The sequence below is a fragment of the Amphiprion ocellaris genome, chromosome 9, assembly GCF_022539595.1.
Source record: "Amphiprion ocellaris isolate individual 3 ecotype Okinawa chromosome 9, ASM2253959v1, whole genome shotgun sequence".
NCBI lineage: Eukaryota > Metazoa > Chordata > Actinopteri > Pomacentridae > Amphiprion > Amphiprion ocellaris.
The window spans coordinates 719561-738248 of record NC_072774.1 but is presented as its reverse complement, the minus strand read 5'-3'; the positions used below and the strand labels follow the sequence as shown (position 1 = coordinate 738248).

Genomic DNA, 18688 nt, shown 5'->3' with positions numbered 1-18688 from the left:
TGCTGTTTTGCTGCATAAAAACTCAGCAATTGTCATTTTGATAAATAGTTCTGTTTGACAAAAATTGAGATAAACAGACAATTTATGCACAGTTTTGCTTTTTTTGTGTCAGATTTATGTAAGTTTGAGCATAAATGAGGGATCCAGACGAATTCAAACAGAAATGCAATAAATAACTGATTAGATGTCAACTACTTAACTGATACAGAGTAAGCTTGAGGATTTTTTATATATAAAACATCTAAATTTAGTGATTTCAGCTCCTCAAATGTGAATATTTTCTGTTTTTTTCCTCCTCTATGACAGTAAACTGAAGATCTTTACCACTAATTGATATTTTTCAACATTTTCTGACTTTTTAAAGACAAAATAAGTAATAATTTAATCTGTTTAAGTCATTTACTAAATAAAGTAATAAAGTTCTTAAATATGAATATTTTCTGGTTTCTTTCCTCTGGACAGTACACTGAAGATCTTTGGACTAAACAGGACATTTGAGGAAACTGTGATCCACATTTTTCACCTTTTAAAGACATTTTAGAGACAAACAGCTGATTAATGAATCAGTTTCAGTAATTTTTCAAGAAGAAAACCTCTAAATTCTGTGACTCCAGCTCCTTAAATGTGAATATTTTCTGTTTTTTTCCTCCTTTCTGACAGTAAACTGAAGATCTTTACCACTAATTGACATTTTTAACACTTTCTGACTTTTTAGAACCAAACAGCTGGTTGTAGTGTGATTTTGGTGGAACATTTGATTAATTTAGGATTAGTCTAGGAGAAACTATGACTAAATCTGAATTTTAACCTTCTTTAAGTGAATATTTGGGTGAATGTGTGGATCTGTGTGCTGCAGTGCTGCTCCTGAGCCACCAGTGGGCAGATCTGACCTGTTTTTCTGCAGATTTAACCTGTTTTTCTGTAGATTTCACGTTTTTCGGCAGATTTCACCTGTTTCTTTTGTTTCTTTGCCTCCATTCTGCAGATTTAACCAGATTTTCTGGAGATTTCACCTGTTTCTTTTGTTTCTTTGCCTCCATTCTGCAGATTTAACCAGATTTTCTGCAGATTTCACCTGTTTTTCTGCAGATTTCACCTGTTTCTTTTGTTTCTTTGCCTCCATTCTGCAGATTTAACCAGATTTTCTGCAGATTTCACCTGTTTCTTTTGTTTCTTTGCCTCCATTCTGCAGATTTAACCAGATTTTCTGCAGATTTCACCTGTTTTTCTGCAGATTTCACCTGTTTCTTTTGTTTCTTTGCCTCCATTCTGCAGATTTAACCAGATTTTCTGCAGATTTCACCTGTTTCTTTTGTTTCTTTGCCTCCATTCTGCAGCTGAAGGGACCTGGCAGCTCTTTGGATTGTTTTCTGGTCGTCAGGTTGTCCAGGGGCGACACACCTGGTTGCTGACCGACTAATTACAAGCCTCCATCTCAGATTAGCGGCTGTGAGGCGGTAAAGGAGGACAAGTTCACACATCAAGTGTTTTATGGGCTTCTACAGTCGTTCTCTTTATGGAGATTCCTGTGGAGTTAGAGGCTCTGGAACATGACGATTGATGAGCGTTTATGTTGGAGACAAGAAGCTACCAATGATTAGTTTTCTGAATAAACAGATCAGATGTTTAGACTCTAAAGTGCCAGAAAATGTGGATCAGGGATTCCAAAACCAAAAGATCTTCAGTTCATCGTTGTAGAAGAGGAAAGAAAGCAGAAAATATTTAAAGAATTTACACAGTTTTTATGGTGAAATGACTCCGGGATTGATTTAAAAGTGGAGAACTCATCGATTCTTCTCAAATTTATGTAAATCAGACACAAATAACAGCAAACTGGGACTAAATTCTCGAAGCAAAAGTGCTAAAACCTTCGTCCTTAAATTTATTTAACAGCTTTTTACTGGAGATGATGAGTTTCATTGTTGATTTTCTGGATTCATGGATCAGAGTTTCCTCAAATGTCTGGTTTAGTCCAAAGATCTTCAGTTTACTGTGACAGAGGAAAGAAACCAGAAAATATTCACATTTAAGGAGCTGAAATCACTGAATTTAGACTGTTTTTATTTAGAAAATGACTCAAACCGATTAGTCTAATATCAGATTAGTTGGCATTTAAATTTATAGTTGACAACTAACTGATTAATATCGTTGCAGCTCTAGATGGTTAACTGAGTTTCTTAAAGACGTCATGTTTGGTTTTAAGACTCTGATGGACATTTTCACCATCCTGAGATGTTTTAGACACAAAACCATGAAAATAATCCTAATAAGAAAATATTTTGTTGTTGTTGCACTAAAAAGACCAGAAATATAGAATTAATAGGAGTTTCTCTGGGATTCATGTTAAATAAATCAGATGTTCCACCAAAAACAAACTACAATAAATTGTTTTTGTTGTTGTTTTGTCTCCAAAAATGTCTTTAATTGGTGAAAAATGTGGATCAGAGTTTCCTCAAATGTATTTAGTCCAAAGATCTTCAGTTTACTGTCACAGAGGAAAGAAACCAGAAAATATTCACATTTAAGGAGCTGAAATCACAGAATTTAGACTGTTTTTATCAAACAGAAATACTCAAACTGCTTCGCTGCCTCTGATTTTAATAATTGACACTAATCGATTAATCATTGCAGCTCTAATTTAGTTTAACTCAGTTTCTGAGTGATGGTTGAACTAAAAAAGACTTTTAAAGACTCTGATGGACATTTTCACCATCCTGAGATGTTTTAGAGACAAAACAATAAAAATAATCCAGAAACTAATCATCTGAATGAAAATAATTGTTAGTTTTTGCCCTGAAGAAGGTTAAAATCCAGATTTAATGGTAGTTTCTCTTGGATTCCTGCTGAAACCACCACAAACAAACTACATCAGGAGTCCAACTGGAGCTAAACTAGACTAGAATTCTTTTTAGTGTCAATTATTTTCTGGATTTGGACCAAAAATGTTGAAAAATGTGGATCAGAGTTTCCTCAAATGTCTGGTTTAGTCCAAAGATCTTCAGTTTACCGTCACAGAGGAGGAAATAAAAGCCTCCAGCTGATGAACTGATGATGAAATCGTTGGTAGATCGATCTAATAATTGAGGACTAACAGATTTCTGGCTGCAGCTTCAGATTTTGTTGGATATTCGAGCCGTTAATCGTCCCGGCGGCTCCTGCTCCTGTTGTTTCTGCTCCTGCTGCTGTTTTTCTAACCTCCACATGAAGCTGTGAAAAGTTGATCCGACTCCTGAGCTCACAGATTCAACAAAACCACGTCTGGAGGCGACGACGATTCATCAGATATGAGCTGAAACGAAACACAAAACCACAGATTAGTCCACATCCAGAATGTGTTTTATATTATTCATTAGATGTAGGATTATATTCTCTGTTTAAAGCAAATAAATATGAAATAACTCATCCTCTGTCCCACTTAGAAGTGATTTTAGGATCATTTTATGAGTTTATGAAGCTCTTAAAGGTGTTTATCAGATGTTATTTTATTTATGAGGCTTCAGATTTTTATTTCAGTTAAAGGTCAGAATAAAAACTCACAGTAATTCCAGACCTTTGAACTCAGACTTCTTCTATTTATTTACACATTTTAATCTGTTTTATTGATGTATTTCTCTATTTATTGCCTTATTTGCATATTTTTGTCTCATTAATCTTTTGTTTAGTAGTTCATTTTTAAAATCTTTTCTTATTTTGCTTTTATTAATTTGGACTTTTATTTTTTCCTGCCTTCTGTCCTGTATCATGCTTCATTATTGTTATTACTATTACTAGTTTTAGTGAATTTTGACTGAAATTTTGTCCATTTTATCCTCAAAGCTTTGGGTGTTCCATTTAATTTGTCTAAAATGTGCCATAAAATAAAATTTAATATACATTTCTGCTCTATCAGTCACAGCTTTAGATCAGTAGAATAAATCAGCCTGACTTCATTTATAAAACACCTTTTCTATAAATAAAAGTAAAAAAGACAATAAAACAATAAAAACACCAACATCATGCTATAAATAAATAATAAAATAATCATAAATAATAAATAGAAAGAGGAAAGACCAGATTCACCATTAGTCTAAATTATTAAAGATAAAATAATGATAATAATAACAATAATAGTAATAAATTGAGTGATATAAGACAGATTAAAAGAATAAAATAAAATAAAATTATAAAATTCATAATAACAATAATAATAATAATAATAATAATAATAATAATAATAATAATAATAATAATAATAATAATAATAATAATAATAATAATAATAATAATAAAGCAAGTGACATAGGACAAATGAAAGGAATAAAATAACAGTGAAAATTATAAAAAGCCAAAAATAATACTAAATGATAACTATTATTTTAAAAAAATCCTAAAAAATAATAAAGTGACATAAAACAAATGAAAGGAACAAAATAAGTCAAAATCATAAAAGCAAAATAAGAAAATATTTTAAAAATCAGGTACTAAATGCCAGATTAGACAAAAACATACAAATAGTGAATAAATGGAGAAATCAATAATAGAATTTAATCATTTTTATAACTTCTCATGTTCTAAATGCTTCATCGCTGTTTTAAATCTGTTAAATGGTGACTAATCAACAGAAAATAAATGTGAAATATCATTCTGAAATCATTCAGCCTGATTTAGTGTTTTATAACACCGACAAAATCAGTGCATTTTTGCTTTTGTTGCTTTAAAAAGTGGTGAAAATTATCAACAAAACGTTGCTTTCTGTCCCTCAATTGTTTATTTAATGTCAGTAATTCTAGATCTAACAGAAAAGGCAGATTAAAGGAAACGATGAGCAGAAATCAGACTCTTTATTCAGAGGAAACAGAAGGAGTTTAATGAGCTGACAGGAGGAGAGGGGGGTCGCTGGACGGATCAATAATTCATCATCAGACGTCCGTCATCGAGGAAACGTCCACCCATTTAATCAAGCAGAGACGCTGCATCTAATTAACGGAATGAAGGGATGGAGGAGGTTAACACTTTACTGGAGGAGGTCTGATACCGACGGCTGATTGGACCGGATCTTTATCGCCACATAAACACATCAACATACGCAGAATAAATGGAAACGGGAGCGAGATTTTAACCTCCAGGCAGAAACAAAGAAACAGTGAAGCCCCAAAAACACAAACTGAAGCTTCCATCCATCCACAAACACCACATGTTAGTCTGTAGTCTCCACTGACTCCTTTAAGTCTGGATTTTCTATGATGGAAAATCATTAAAACACATGAATCTTTGTGACAAATAAACAATCATCTATAATTTATGTCTTATTTAAGATCAACTGAGTCATTTTGGACAATTATTGAGTAAATTTGGACCATTTTTAATTCAACTTTGGACTATTTTCACAGATTTTGGATCTTCTTTTTAGTCATATTGGACAAACTGAGTTGTTTTTCAAAAGCTTTAAGTGATTCTAGACATTGCCCTCATAGCATGATACTGCCACCACCATGCTTGACAGTAAGTTTGGTGTTCTCTGAGTTAAAGGCCTAACCTCCTAGGACTCTGAATTTTCTCTGATGGAATCATTGAAACTCATGAATCTTTGTCATAATAATATTTTGGTTCTTTCATAGATCTATTGAGGGTCTCCTAGAAACGTGACTAAATCTGTTGGATCAGAGATATACATACAGTTACAGGATTTTGCATTTTTTTCTTTCTTCCTAGTTTCACGGTCTCTTAACTTCTCATGAGTGATCCCAGTCGACTACAGCTGCTGACTCTTCTGATCCAGTTTAAATAGAACCATCAGATCCACTCATTAGTCTCAAACTCTACAGGAGGAAAGTCTTGGAGCCATTTCTAAGTAGCTTCAGATCCAAAATCATCAGTTTGTCAGAATAAAGTTCATGGTCCAGTTGTGTTGCTGCCACCATCAGGAAGAAAACACAAACTACCACCAGCTGCTGAGAGACCATTGGTCAGGAGGTCAAGAGTCAACCAAGAACCCTCAGTGAGAAGCTGCTGGAACACAGCACACATAAAACAACCAAAATGCTGCATAAAATGACCAAACGAGGCACAAAACAACAGAAATGAGACACTACATAACTACATTTTCCATCAGTTATCAACCAGAAACTGTAAAACTAAAAAGAATCCACAGATTTTCAACATTCCGACACTCCTTAAATGTATCGTGTATGATTTGCGGCTGATCACATGGACAAAGAAAAGACCTTCTGGAGGAAAGTTCTGAGGTCAGATGGACCAAAAGCTGAAGTTTAACCCAAAGAACACCAAATCTACCATCAAGCATGGAGGTGGCAATATCATGCTCTGGGGCTTTCTAGAAGTGCTTCTGAACTGGTTTCAGACTGTCTTGGGGGGTCTTGGACTATTTTTAGGGGTAATTAAGTTTGACTTTGGTCCTGGTTTTAGATTTATTTGGGGCTGTCTTAGGAGGGTCTTCGCTTTTTAAAGGAGCAGTTTAGGTTTGGTTTTGATCCTGGTTGTTGACGTTTTTAGGACTGGTTTAGGGTTGTTTCTAAAATTGGTTTCAGTTCTGGTTAAGGACTGGTTCCAGACTGTATTCTGACTGGTTCTGAACCTTTTTTAGACTGGTTTAGGTTTGGTTTTGGTCCTGGTTTTAGACCGGTTTCTGATTTCTGTGTTTTTTCTCCTGTTTCTCTTATCCGCAGCTAGAAGAAACCAGTTGGGAACATTTGAAGTTGGCTTCAGGATGAATCATTTTGGTCTCGGCAGGATCTTGACTCTGCAGAGCGTTTCTTATGTGACAAACAATTAGTGTAATGAAGTTCATCAGTTTAGTGGAAAGACTCCAACGTCATCCATCGACTGTCAGCCGTGGTCTGCAACAGGAGATAATAAAGTTCCTCTGTTCATGAAACTACATCTGGGAATTTATCAATGGGATCATTCATAAACACCAAGTAAAAAGAGCTTCCCTATTACAGGAAAAGAAAGGATTTTACACATTTTATTACTTTTTTTGGGCCTGAAACAAATTATTATTGTTATTGTTGATTATTTTTTGGTTTAATCGATTAATTATTTCTCGAAAATGATGAAAAATGTGGATCAGAGTCTCGTTTTGTCCAAAGATATTCAGTTAAATGTCACAAAAGGAGGAAAGAAACCAGAAAATATTCACATTAAAGAAGCTGCAAACACAGAGTTTAATGTTTTTATGAGAAAATTCCTCAAACTGAAGATTAATATAGTTGGTGATTAATTTCATAGTTGATAAATAATCAACTAATCAATGCAGTGCTGGTATTTTCTTACATTTTATAGACTAAATGATGAATAGATAACAAAAACAAGCAGATTTATTGATAGTTAAAATCATTAATGCAAGCGACAGCAAATAACGATTATTTCTTTAAAATCTTAACTTGTAGTTGTTGGATTTTATGGTTGGAGCAGCAAAGTTAATGGTAAAATGATAAATATACACATTTAGTTTGTAGATTTAAAATCAAATAAAATCTATAGAACTTTGTGGTGATTTCTGACTGTTCTTCACAACATCAGCACAGGTTTTCAGAGCTTTTCTCCTCACAGCTTCTGGAGATTCATTAATAAACTGTGCAGGTCAGAAGCAGCTCCGTTAATTTAATTAGAAATCAGATCAAGAGTCTGATTAACGATCTGAACAGCAGCTCCACTCTCCTCCCATCATTTTTAAAAAAAACGTTTGCATATTAAAGTTCAGAAATATCTGCTTCCTGGTTCCACAGCTCACACATTATTTGTAATAAAACAAATGGGGAAATATCTGCAAAGCATCATTAAAAATGTTTTACTTTTCTTTTACACCAAATTATCGTTTCTATCTTAAATCATTTTTATACCTAAACCAGTCTTCTCTACCCAAACTATCCGCTAATATCTGAACTAATCTTTTCTACCTAAAACTAATCTTTGATGTCTAAAGTAGTTTTTCTCTACCTAAACTATTTTTGTACCTAAACTAGTCTTCTCAACTAAAACTAATCTTTAATATCTAAACTAGTCCTCTGCACGTGTCCTGGTATTTTCTACCCTCCTGTCTTCAATATCTAAACTAACCTTTTGTACTTAAACTAATCTCCTCTACCTAAACTAGTCTTAGCTAAACTAATCTTTTCCATCTAAACTGGTCTTTAATATCTAAACTAGTCCTCAGTATCTAAACTAGTCCTCTGTATCTAAACAAGTCTAAACTAGTCCTCAGTATCTAAACTAGTCCTCAGTATCTAAATGAGTCTAAACTAGTCCTCTCTATCTAAACTAGTCCTCAGTATCTAAACTAGTCCTCTGTATCTAAACAAGTCTAAACTAGTCCTCAGTATCTAAACTAGTCCTCAGTATCTAAATGAGTCTAAACTAGTCCTCTCTATCTAAACTAGTCCTCAGTATCTAAACTAGTCCTCAGTATCTAAACGAGTCTAAACTAGTCCTCTCTATCTAAACTAGTCCTCAGTATCTAAACGAGTCTAAACTAGTCCTCTCTATCTAAACTAGTCCTCTGGATCTAAACTAATTCTCAGAATCTAAACTAGTCCTCAGTATCTAAACTAGTCCTCTGGATCTAAACTAGTCCTCAGTATCTAAACTAGTCCTCTCTATCTAAACTAGTCCTCTGGATCTAAACTAATCCTCAGTATCTAAACTAGTCCTCTCTATCTAAACTAGTCCTCTGGATCTAAACTAGTCCTCAGTATCTAAACTAGTCCTCTCTATCTAAACTAGTCCTCTGGATCTAAACTAGTCCTCAGTATCTAAACTAGTCCTCTCTATCTAAACTAGTCCTCTGGATCTAAACTAATCCTCAGTATCTAAACTAGTCCTCTGTATCTAAACAAGTCTAAACTAGTCCTCAGTATCTAAACTAGTCCTCAGTATCTAAATGAGTCTAAACTAGTCCTCTCTATCTAAACTAGTCCTCAGTATCTAAACTAGTCCTCAGTATCTAAACGAGTCTAAACTAGTCCTCTCTATCTAAACTAGTCCTCAGTATCTAAACGAGTCTAAACTAGTCCTCTCTATCTAAACTAGTCCTCTGGATCTAAACTAATTCTCAGAATCTAAACTAGTCCTCAGTATCTAAACTAGTCCTCTGGATCTAAACTAGTCCTCAGTATCTAAACTAGTCCTCTCTATCTAAACTAGTCCTCTGGATCTAAACTAATCCTCAGTATCTAAACTAGTCCTCTCTATCTAAACTAGTCCTCTGGATCTAAACTAATCCTCAGTATCTAAACTAGTCCTCTCTATCTAAACTAGTCCTCTGGATCTAAACTAGTCCTCAGTATCTAAACTAGTCCTCTCTATCTAAACTAGTCCTCTGGATCTAAACTAGTCCTCAGTATCTAAACTAGTCCTCTCTATCTAAACTAGTCCTCTGGATCTAAACTAGTCCTCAGTATCTAAACTAGTCCTCTCTATCTAAACTAGTCCTCTGGATCTAAACTAATCCTCAGTATCTAAACTATTCCTCTCTGGTATTTTCTGCCCTCCAGGCTCTGGTATGTGTTGAATTCTTGACTCCCTGTGGTGACCTCATGTCCTTTACTGCTGTCTGTCTGTCTCGTGTTCTGCAGCACACGTATGACGCCTCCTCCTCCTCCTCCTCCACACGTGTTCCTGGCTCAGTCACATCTAGCTCGGCCTCCTGAGGCTGGCATAGAGCATGCTGGGTAATTCATTTCCTCCGTGGGTCCGGAGGTGTTGACTTTGGGTCTGAGCTGGAGAACGTCGGTGCGTCACCAGAACAGTTCCACCTCCGCCAGACTAAACTCAGGTTCCTCAGGTTCACTGTTTCCAGGTTCCAAGCAGAAAACAATCCGCAGAAGTCAGAGTCAATCAGATCGACCTGTTTCTGTTGGATGATGCTTTTATACGTTAAATTAGATCACTATTATTATTATCCAACACACTGTAAAACATGGAGGTTTCAAATCATTTAACAATTGCCTGTTTTAGACAGATTTTTCCCCGTTTTGATAAATTACAAATAATAGCAGCTGGTAAAGAAACAGAAAAAAGTGGAATTTATACATGAACTCTAAACTCGTCTCCTCTATCTAAACTCGTCTCCTCTATCTAAACTAGTCTCTTCTGCCTAAACTAGTCTCCTCTATCTAAACTAGTCTCCTCTACCTAAACTAGTCTCCTCTACCTAAACTAGTCTCCTCTACCTAAACTCGTCTCTTCTACCTAAACTCGTCTCTTCTACCTAAACTAGTCTCTTCTACCTAAACTTGTCTCTTCTACCTAAACTAGTCTCTTCTGCCTAAACTAGTCTCCTCTATCTAAACTAGTCTCCTCTATCTAAACTAGTCTCTTCTGCCTAAACTAGTCTCTTCTATCTAAACTAGTCTCTTCTACCTAAACTAGTCTCCACTATCTAAACTAGTCTCCTCTATCTAAACTAGTCTCCTCTACCTAAACTAGTCTCTTCTACCTAAACTCGTCTCTTCTACCTAAACTAGTCTCTTCTACCTAAACTAGTCTCCTCTACCTAAACTCGTCTCCTCTACCTAAACTAGTCTCTTCTGCCTAAACTAGTCTCCTCTATCTAACTAGTCTCTTCTACCTAAACTAGTCTCCTCTATCTAAACTAGTCTCTTCTGCCTAAACTAGTCTCCTCTACCTAAACTAGTCTCCTCTATCTAAACTAGTCTCCTCTATCTAAACTAGTCTCCTCTACCTAAACTAGTCTCCTCTATCTAAACTAGTCTCCTCTACCTAAACTCGTCTCTTCTACCTAAACTAGTCTCTTCTGCCTAAACTAGTCTCCTCTATCTAAACTAGTCTCCTCTACCTAAACTCGTCTCTTCTACCTAAACTAGTCTCTTCTACCTAAACTAGTCTCTTCTGCCTAAACTAGTCTCCTCTATCTAAACTAGTCTCTTCTGCCTAAACTAGTCTCCTCTATCTAACTAGTCTCTTCTACCTAAACTAGTCTCCTCTATCTAAACTAGTCTCTTCTGCCTAAACTAGTCTCCTCTACCTAAACTAGTCTCCTCTATCTAAACTAGTCTCCTCTATCTAAACTAGTCTCCTCTATCTAAACTAGTCTCCTCTACCTAAACTAGTCTCCTCTATCTAAACTAGTCTCCTCTACCTAAACTCGTCTCTTCTACCTAAACTAGTCTCTTCTGCCTAAACTAGTCTCCTCTATCTAAACTAGTCGCCTCTACCTAAACTCGTCTCTTCTACCTAAACTAGTCTCTTCTACCTAAACTAGTCTCTTCTGCCTAAACTAGTCTCCTCTATCTAAACTAGTCTCTTCTGCCTAAACTAGTCTCCTCTACCTAAACTCGTCTCCTCTACTTAAACTCGTCTCTTCTACCTAAACTCGTCTCTTCTACCTAAACTAGTCTCTTCTGCCTAAACTAGTCTCCTCTATCTAAACTAGTCTCCTCTACCTAAACTCGTCTCTTCTGCCTAAACTAGTCTCCTCTACCTAAACTCGTCTCCTCTACCTAAACTCGTCTCTTCTACCTAAACTAGTCTCTTCTACCTAAACTAGTCTCTTCTACCTAAACTAGTCTCCTCTACCTAAACTAGTTGTTGTGCTGATGATGGGAAAATGCTGTAATATTTATAATAAGGCACAAAACCTTTATTTTATTTGGTATTTTTATGTAAATTTTCCAGTTTTTAAAGGTTAAAACTTTTATTATTTTTTTCCAGTAAAATATGGAATGAAGCATGTTTTTTTAACCATAAAACCAACAGTATCGATACTTTTTTTTTTTTTTTACCATAAATGAAGAAAATATTTTACGGTAGCTTTACGGAAGTGTTCTGGCAAATATTATCGTGAAAAGAAAAAAAAATAGTGTAGAAAAATCTTATTTTACATATTAACTCTAAATAATTGGACCTAAACTGCAAAAGCTGATCTGCTTCTTTACAATCCCTGACTGGAATAAATTACACAACTTTATTCTATTCAAATCAGTTAAAATATCCTTATATTTTTACATGTATTTATGATCCATTTTTCTGTTTTTCAGTGTTTCTAATGTTATTTTTTCTGCTCTTCTTGCTGCCAGACTTTCACAGTTTTCTCTGGGTTTTTTTATAGTGAATATTTCAGTTAAATCTTTTCTCCCTGCTGGATTTTAAACATGAAGATGAAGCTCAGATCATTAAAGAACCAGCAGCTCAGTGATGATGGCTGAATAGTTGTTTTTTGACTGACTTTTGTCCTTTTTAGATTTTCATTTTTGTATATTTTGGTTTGTTCTTTTTTTTTTTAATCTTTTTTGTCTGAATTTTGTCACGTCTCTCATGTTTTTTTCGTTTTGTGTTTCCTTTTTGTCTCGCTGGTGTTTTTTGTCTTATTTTGTCATTTTGTGTTTTGCTTTATTGGCTGTTTTGAGCATTGTTTTTGTCATTTTGTGTCTGTTTTGTCCCACTTGTGTTGTTTATCTATTTTTTTGTCGTTTTGTTTCTCGCTTTTGTCATTTTTTGTCTCGTTTTTGGCGCATTGTAATTTTTTTGTCTCTTTTGTTTCGTGTCGTTTGTCTCGTTTTGTCTTGTTTTTAATTCTAACTTCTAAGTTTGAACAATAAAAGCATCATTTTATTTTGAAAACCACACAAACAGCTGATCTTCTTCACCACATTTTAGAGTCAACCAGCAGAATGACTCCAGAGTAAACCTGTTTTCTTTCTTTCTTTATAATTTAGAACAGATCTGCTGCTTCCAGAGCTCCACGGTTCTACCTGCTGATCTTGGATCTGATTATTTGCCAGATTTTCATGTTCTGGTTCCATTTATGGGCAGAAGTTTCTGAGCTCCCTCTGAGATTTATGGCTGCTGTTCTCAGAGGTATTAAAACCATCAGAGAGCTATCAGACTTTCTGTAAAACTCCCGAAATGTGGCTGAAAATCTGAACTTCATCTGAGTTTAAATCACTCAGAATATTTTTAAACCGACCACAGAATGTCGGGATAAATGGAACCTATGATCAGGAGGCTTTGGGCTGTAAATTCTGCTGCTTCTAATGAATAAAAATATCAGATTTAAAACGCTGGAGACGCAGCAGAAGTTAATATGCAGGACGATCCTCCCACCTCCTCTCCACACAGACACGATCCTCTGGAGGCTCAGATTCATCCAGACCGAGCTGAGGGCTGAACAGACAGAGATCAGAACTCCTGAACGATCTCCTCCAGCTGGAGATAAACAACAAACTCTGGTTCTGTCTGAGGAGGGAAGAAGATTTGGAGATTTTAAAATGGGACCTGAGTTTTTCCACCAAACCAATCCGTGGATTTTTATTTTTTCCTACTTTCTGGGATGAAACGCTTGTGAAGTAAGTCTTTAATCTGAAGTAATAATCTTTAATATTATTGATAATAGAAACTTTAATTTATAGATCTGTATAATAATTGACTGTTAATATGTGATATGTAGATGTAGAAATGTGGATTATAATCGTGTTTTTACGCGTTGATTTGGACACCGAAGGCCTTTTCACGCAGCAGTTTAAAGTGTTTTCAGCAGCGTCTCAAAAGGAATCACTTCTTCTACAGTTTAATATTTACGTATTAAACTCCTAAATGCTTTAAACTCCTTAAATTAAATATTAATTATTATTAACAGCCAGAATGACTTCAATTTTTTTAACATTTGCGCATTTTACGCATCGAAGGATTTTCTCTCGGAGGATCGAAAACAGTGGAAACTTCCCGACGGTCGAGGCCCAGCAGGGACTTTATTTAAAGCGAGCCGGTAACGTTTGGAGGCTCGCAGCTCCGCGGGGGGTTTCTGCTGCTCCTCCAGAGTTCAACAGCAGCTCTTAACCCCGGAGCCGCCCGGGTCACCGTGTGGCACCGCTGCCGGTTCTGTCCGACTCCCCACGGCGGCTTTGAAGTGGCGGCAGATTCCATCTCTAGAGCTGAGCTGCGCCAACAACTGGCAAAAGAACTGTCTGGAGTTTTACTTTATGCTCTAGAATTAAAATTACACGAAATTAAAACTAAATAATGCCACATTTCCAATCCGGATCCAAACCAGCGGTGCGTAAAATTTGTGCGTAAAAACGTAAAAATAAACGACATTTTTTTCCCCCCTTCAGATTCGCTCGAAGCTCCTCTTTAGACCAATTGTTGCCCAACTGTTGACCTTCAGGAGAAACAGGAGGTTTGACTCAGATTTACAGCCTTCAATTGGAGCCCTCCTGCTCTGAAAATCCAATTATTTCCTTAAAACCTGAACAGAGAAGCCGTAAACCAGGAGGGCTGAGCACGTTGGTTCTGGAACATAAACCATCCGGACAGCTGACAGCTTCCGGTTTATGGAAATTTATTTAATTTAAAATCAGAATAAATCGGAGTCAGAGACTCACCTTAGATTTCTGTTGTTCTGAATTAAAGAAATTTTAAAAAATGAACAAATCAAAGCTTCAGAAAACTAAAAGATTTTGTTTTTGTGTTTTGCTCCATCTGTCTCTTTTTCCTCATCCATCCATCCATCCATCCATCCATCCGTTCATCCATCCATCCATCTATCGATCCATCCATCCATCCGTTCATCCATCCATCCATCCATCCATCCATCCATTTATAATCCATCCATCTATCATCTATCCAACCATCCATCCATCCATCCGTCTATCCATCCATCCATCTATCGATCCATCATCCATCCATCCATCCATTTATAATCCATCCATCCATCTATAATCCATCCATCCATTCAGCCTCTGATCTTCTAACACCTTCAGATCATGGAGCTGTCTTCTTCTCTACCTCCACCCTCTCCCTTCATCCCTAACTTCTCCCTGCCCTCCTCCTCTCCCTCCATCTCTCCATCTCCCAGCTTGGCCTCCACGGTTCTGTTCTGCTCCCTGCTGTCGCTGCTCTCCCTGCTGGGGATCTTGGGGAACATTTACACTCTGGTTCTGCTGCTGAGGCGTCGGAGAGGCCGGAGGAGAAGAGGACTTCTGTCCAGACTTCCTGTCCCGTCCTGCCTCGCCGGCTCCTCCTCTCCTTCCTCCTCCCCCTCGTCGTCGTCCTCCTCCTCCCTCCACCTCCAGGTGCTGAGTCTGGCCCTGGCCGACCTGCTCTACCTGTTCACGGCTCCGTTCATTGTGTACGACAGCCTTGGGTCCGGCTGGGCCTTCGGGGAGCCGGGCTGCCGGCTGCTGCTGAGCCTGGACCTGCTGACCATGCACGCCTCCATCTTCACGCTCACCGCCATGAGCCTGGACCGGTACCGGGCCGTGGCCCGCCCGCTGCACGCCTCGTCGTCGTCGTCGGGTCTGCTGCGGGTGGGGGTGTCCTGGGGGCTGGCGGTGGCGCTGAGCCTGCCAATGATGATCACCCTCCACCTGGAGGACGGGGAGGACCAGCAGGGCCGGCTCTGTGTTCCTGCCTGGGACGAGCAGAGCTCCAAAGCCTACCTCAGCGTCCTGTTCTGCACCAGCATCCTGGGACCGGGTCTGGCCATCGGGGCTCTGTACGCCACCCTGGGTCGGCTCTACTGGGTCTCCCAGACCCGGCCGGCCTGGGCCAGCGGGGGCGGCGTAGCCTGTCCCCCCAGAGCCCCCAAACCCAAAGTCCTGCTGCTCATCCTGGGCATCGTTCTGGCCTTCTGGGCCTGTTTCCTGCCCTTCTGGGTCTGGCAGCTGCTGCCTCTCTACCAGCCCGACATGCTGCGGACGGTACCGGTGGGAACCCAGGTGACGGTGAACCGGATCCTGACCGGACTGACGTACGGGAACTCCTGCGTGAACCCGTTCTTCTACACGCTGCTGACCGGGAAACGGAAACGCAACTGGCAGGCGCCAGCGTCGGCCAAGCAGCTCTGCAGGAAGAGCAGCCCGGACCAGTAGAACCCAAAACCGGACCAGCAGAACCGGACCAGTAGAACCCAGAATCGGACTAGTAGAACCCAGAACCTGACCAGCAGAACTGGACCAGCAGAACCAGACCAGTAGGACCCAGAACTGTAGAACCAGACCAGTAGAACCAGCCCAGTAGAACCCAGAACCGTAGAACTGGACCAGTAGAACCAGACCAGTAGAATCCAGACCAGTAGAACCCAGAACCGTAGAACCGGACCAGTAGAACCAGACCAGTAGAACCCAGAACCATAGAACTGGACCAGTAGAACCAGACCAGTAGAAATGGACCAGTTGAACCCAGAACCGTAGAACCGGACCAGTAGAACCGGACCAGTAGAAATGGACCAGCAGAACCCAGAACCATAGAACTGGATCAGTAGAACCGGACCAGTAGAAATGGACCAGCAGAACCCAGAACCATAGAACTGGACCAGTAGAACCGGACCAGTAGAAATGGACCAGCAGAACCCAGAACCATAGAACTGGACCAGTAGAACCGGACCAGTAGAAATGGACCAGCAGAACCCAGAACCATAGAACTGGACTAATAGAACCGGACCAGTAGAAATGGACCAGCAGAACCCAGAACCGTAGAACCGGACCAGTAGAACCGGACCAGTAGAAATGGACCAGCAGAACCCAGAACCGTAGAACCGGATCAGTAGAAACAGACCAGTTGAACCCAGAACTGTAGATCCAAGAACCGGGTCTGAGGGATGTTGGGACATGAGGGCGTTTAGATTAAAACTTTAGAACTCCAGAACCAAAGACCCTGGACTCGGTCTGAAGACTGAGGAGCAGAAATGAGGAAAGCACTTTGTAGAAAAACCAGAAGTAGCAAAACGACAATCTGAGTCAGAAAACGTCTCCTGATGAAAGTATTCCAAAGTAGAGCTGAAAGATTTAAAAAAAAAAACATCTGAGGAGGAAACAGGAATCTTAAAAATGACTGATAGTTTTTCCTTTCAGCTGCTGCTGTTTAAAATCAGTAATCTTTCAGTTCTTTTTCAACCTTTAATGATAAAACATTTTAAAAATGCAGCCAGAGACCAAGTTTACAGGAAAATTTGCTTTAAAACGTTTAAATTATTTGGTTTTGCAGCAACTTTCATTGATATCAGTCCTGCAAAAATAGATCAGCTGAAGTTTTTTTAAAAAATTGCATCAGCTTAATTAGACAATAATTTACCAAAAAAGACTCTTTCATGTCAAAGTGAAAACAGATTTCTACAAGGTAATGTCAGTTAAATAAGAATGTCAAACATAAAATCAGCAACTGCTTAAGTTTTAACCCCTCACCACATTTAACACTAGAAATCTGTTCTCACTTTTACACCAAAGAGTCTTTTTTGGGGGGAAATTTTAGTCAAAAAGTTGAATTTCCACAATAATTTACAAACAAGATTCTTTCATGTCAAAGTGAGAACAGATTTTTATAAAATGTCAGTTAAGTAAAAATATAAAACATAAAATTAGTGATTGCAGAAGTTTTAACTCCTTTAAAGTAACTCAAAACTTTCAATCTGTTCTCACTTTGATATGAAAGAGTCCTTTTTGTTATATATTTATGTAAATCTTAATGCATCTTTTTGATTATCAGTCATCCTCTCCTTGATTTCTAGTATTTGGTGTCAATATTCACCCCTTTAGAGTGACGCACCACATTCAATACTAGAAATCTGTTCTCACTTTGACATGAAAGGCGCTTTATTTATGTAAATTATTGTCAAAAAAGGTCATATTTTGTCACAGAGGTCTTTCTAATAGTTGTTCAGCCCTTTTTAAAACCATGAATAATAAATCATATCACATATTTTGGTGACGGCAGGTTTACACGATGATAATCAGCTTTTTAAATGTTTAAACTAATGTTTTTTGCAGCATGACAAAGGTTTTTAAATGCCGACTGGAGATGAACGTTTCATCCATAAACTGAATATTTCAGGAGAACCAGGAAGCACTTCTGCTTGAAGACGTTTGTTTTCGGTCTCGTCTAGTCGAGACTTTTCCGTTTGTTGACTCAATGGATTTTGTTTAACCGTCTTTAGTTTTCTGTCCTGAACTCTAAAATCTCTGGAAGAGTTTTCTTTTATTCTAAAAATCTTAAAGTTGGTTTGAAATGTTCTGATTGTTGAGAACAATGTGGAGCTTTGCCTGATGTTTCTAATATCTGATAATAAAAGAACGTCTGTGTGTGATTCTCTGGACGTTTAAACTCGATGTGAAGCCGAATGTTTCTCACGCTGAACACAGATGTGAAGAATCTGAAGACAGAAGCAGAAAGAGGAGAAAAGAGGTTTGGTTTCTGTCTGGCTGCAGACGAGAAAATGTTGAAAGAAAAAGTGAGAACCAGAAACTCTGAGGGTTTTAGATGAACTTTGGGGTTTAAGATAGTAAATATGAGTTTATCTGGTCTCTACTGGTTCTTTACTGGGACAGAAAGTGGAAAAAACATGAAAATTTGGCAGCAAAAGTGCAAAAAAAAAAAACCATTAAAAAAGGGTTTAATAGTGTAATGTTAAAAAAACAGGAAAAAAACAGCTAATATCTGCAAAATAATGTTTTATAAGCTGATTTAAATGTAAAACTGTATTTTCATAGTGGGTTAGGGTTCATATTTTTAAGGTCAAATGTAAAATTACAAATTATAAATTACATGGTTCAATTATTACAAAAAAAATAAAATGCAAAAACAGCATCAGGAGACTTGAACCAGAGAACAAATGATTTATAATTGAAAATTTCACATTTGACAATAAAAATATGAACCCTCACCCACGATAAAAATACAATTTTACATTTAAATCAGTTTTTAAAAAAAACTATATTTTGCAGATATTAGCAGTTTT

At 37.7% G+C, this 18688-nt stretch overlaps 1 protein-coding gene across 1 annotated transcript; it reads left to right on the top strand.

The window, feature by feature from the left end:
- The first annotated feature begins 12740 nt into the window (after nt 1-12740).
- uts2r3 (urotensin-2 receptor 3) lies at nt 12741-18059 on the top strand. Its single transcript, XM_023296168.3, has 2 exons — nt 12741-13304; nt 14694-18059. The coding sequence occupies exon 2, from the start codon at nt 14721-14723 to the stop codon at nt 15825-15827; it is 1107 nt and encodes a 368-aa protein (XP_023151936.1). The 5' UTR covers nt 12741-13304; nt 14694-14720; the 3' UTR covers nt 15828-18059.
- The last annotated feature ends 629 nt before the right edge of the window (nt 18060-18688 follow it).

Excerpts from the sequence above, each read along its gene's own strand:
- uts2r3 (XM_023296168.3), top strand. The coding sequence starts at position 14,721 with ATGGAGCTGTCTTCTTCTCTACCTCCACCCTCTCCCTTCATCCCTAAC.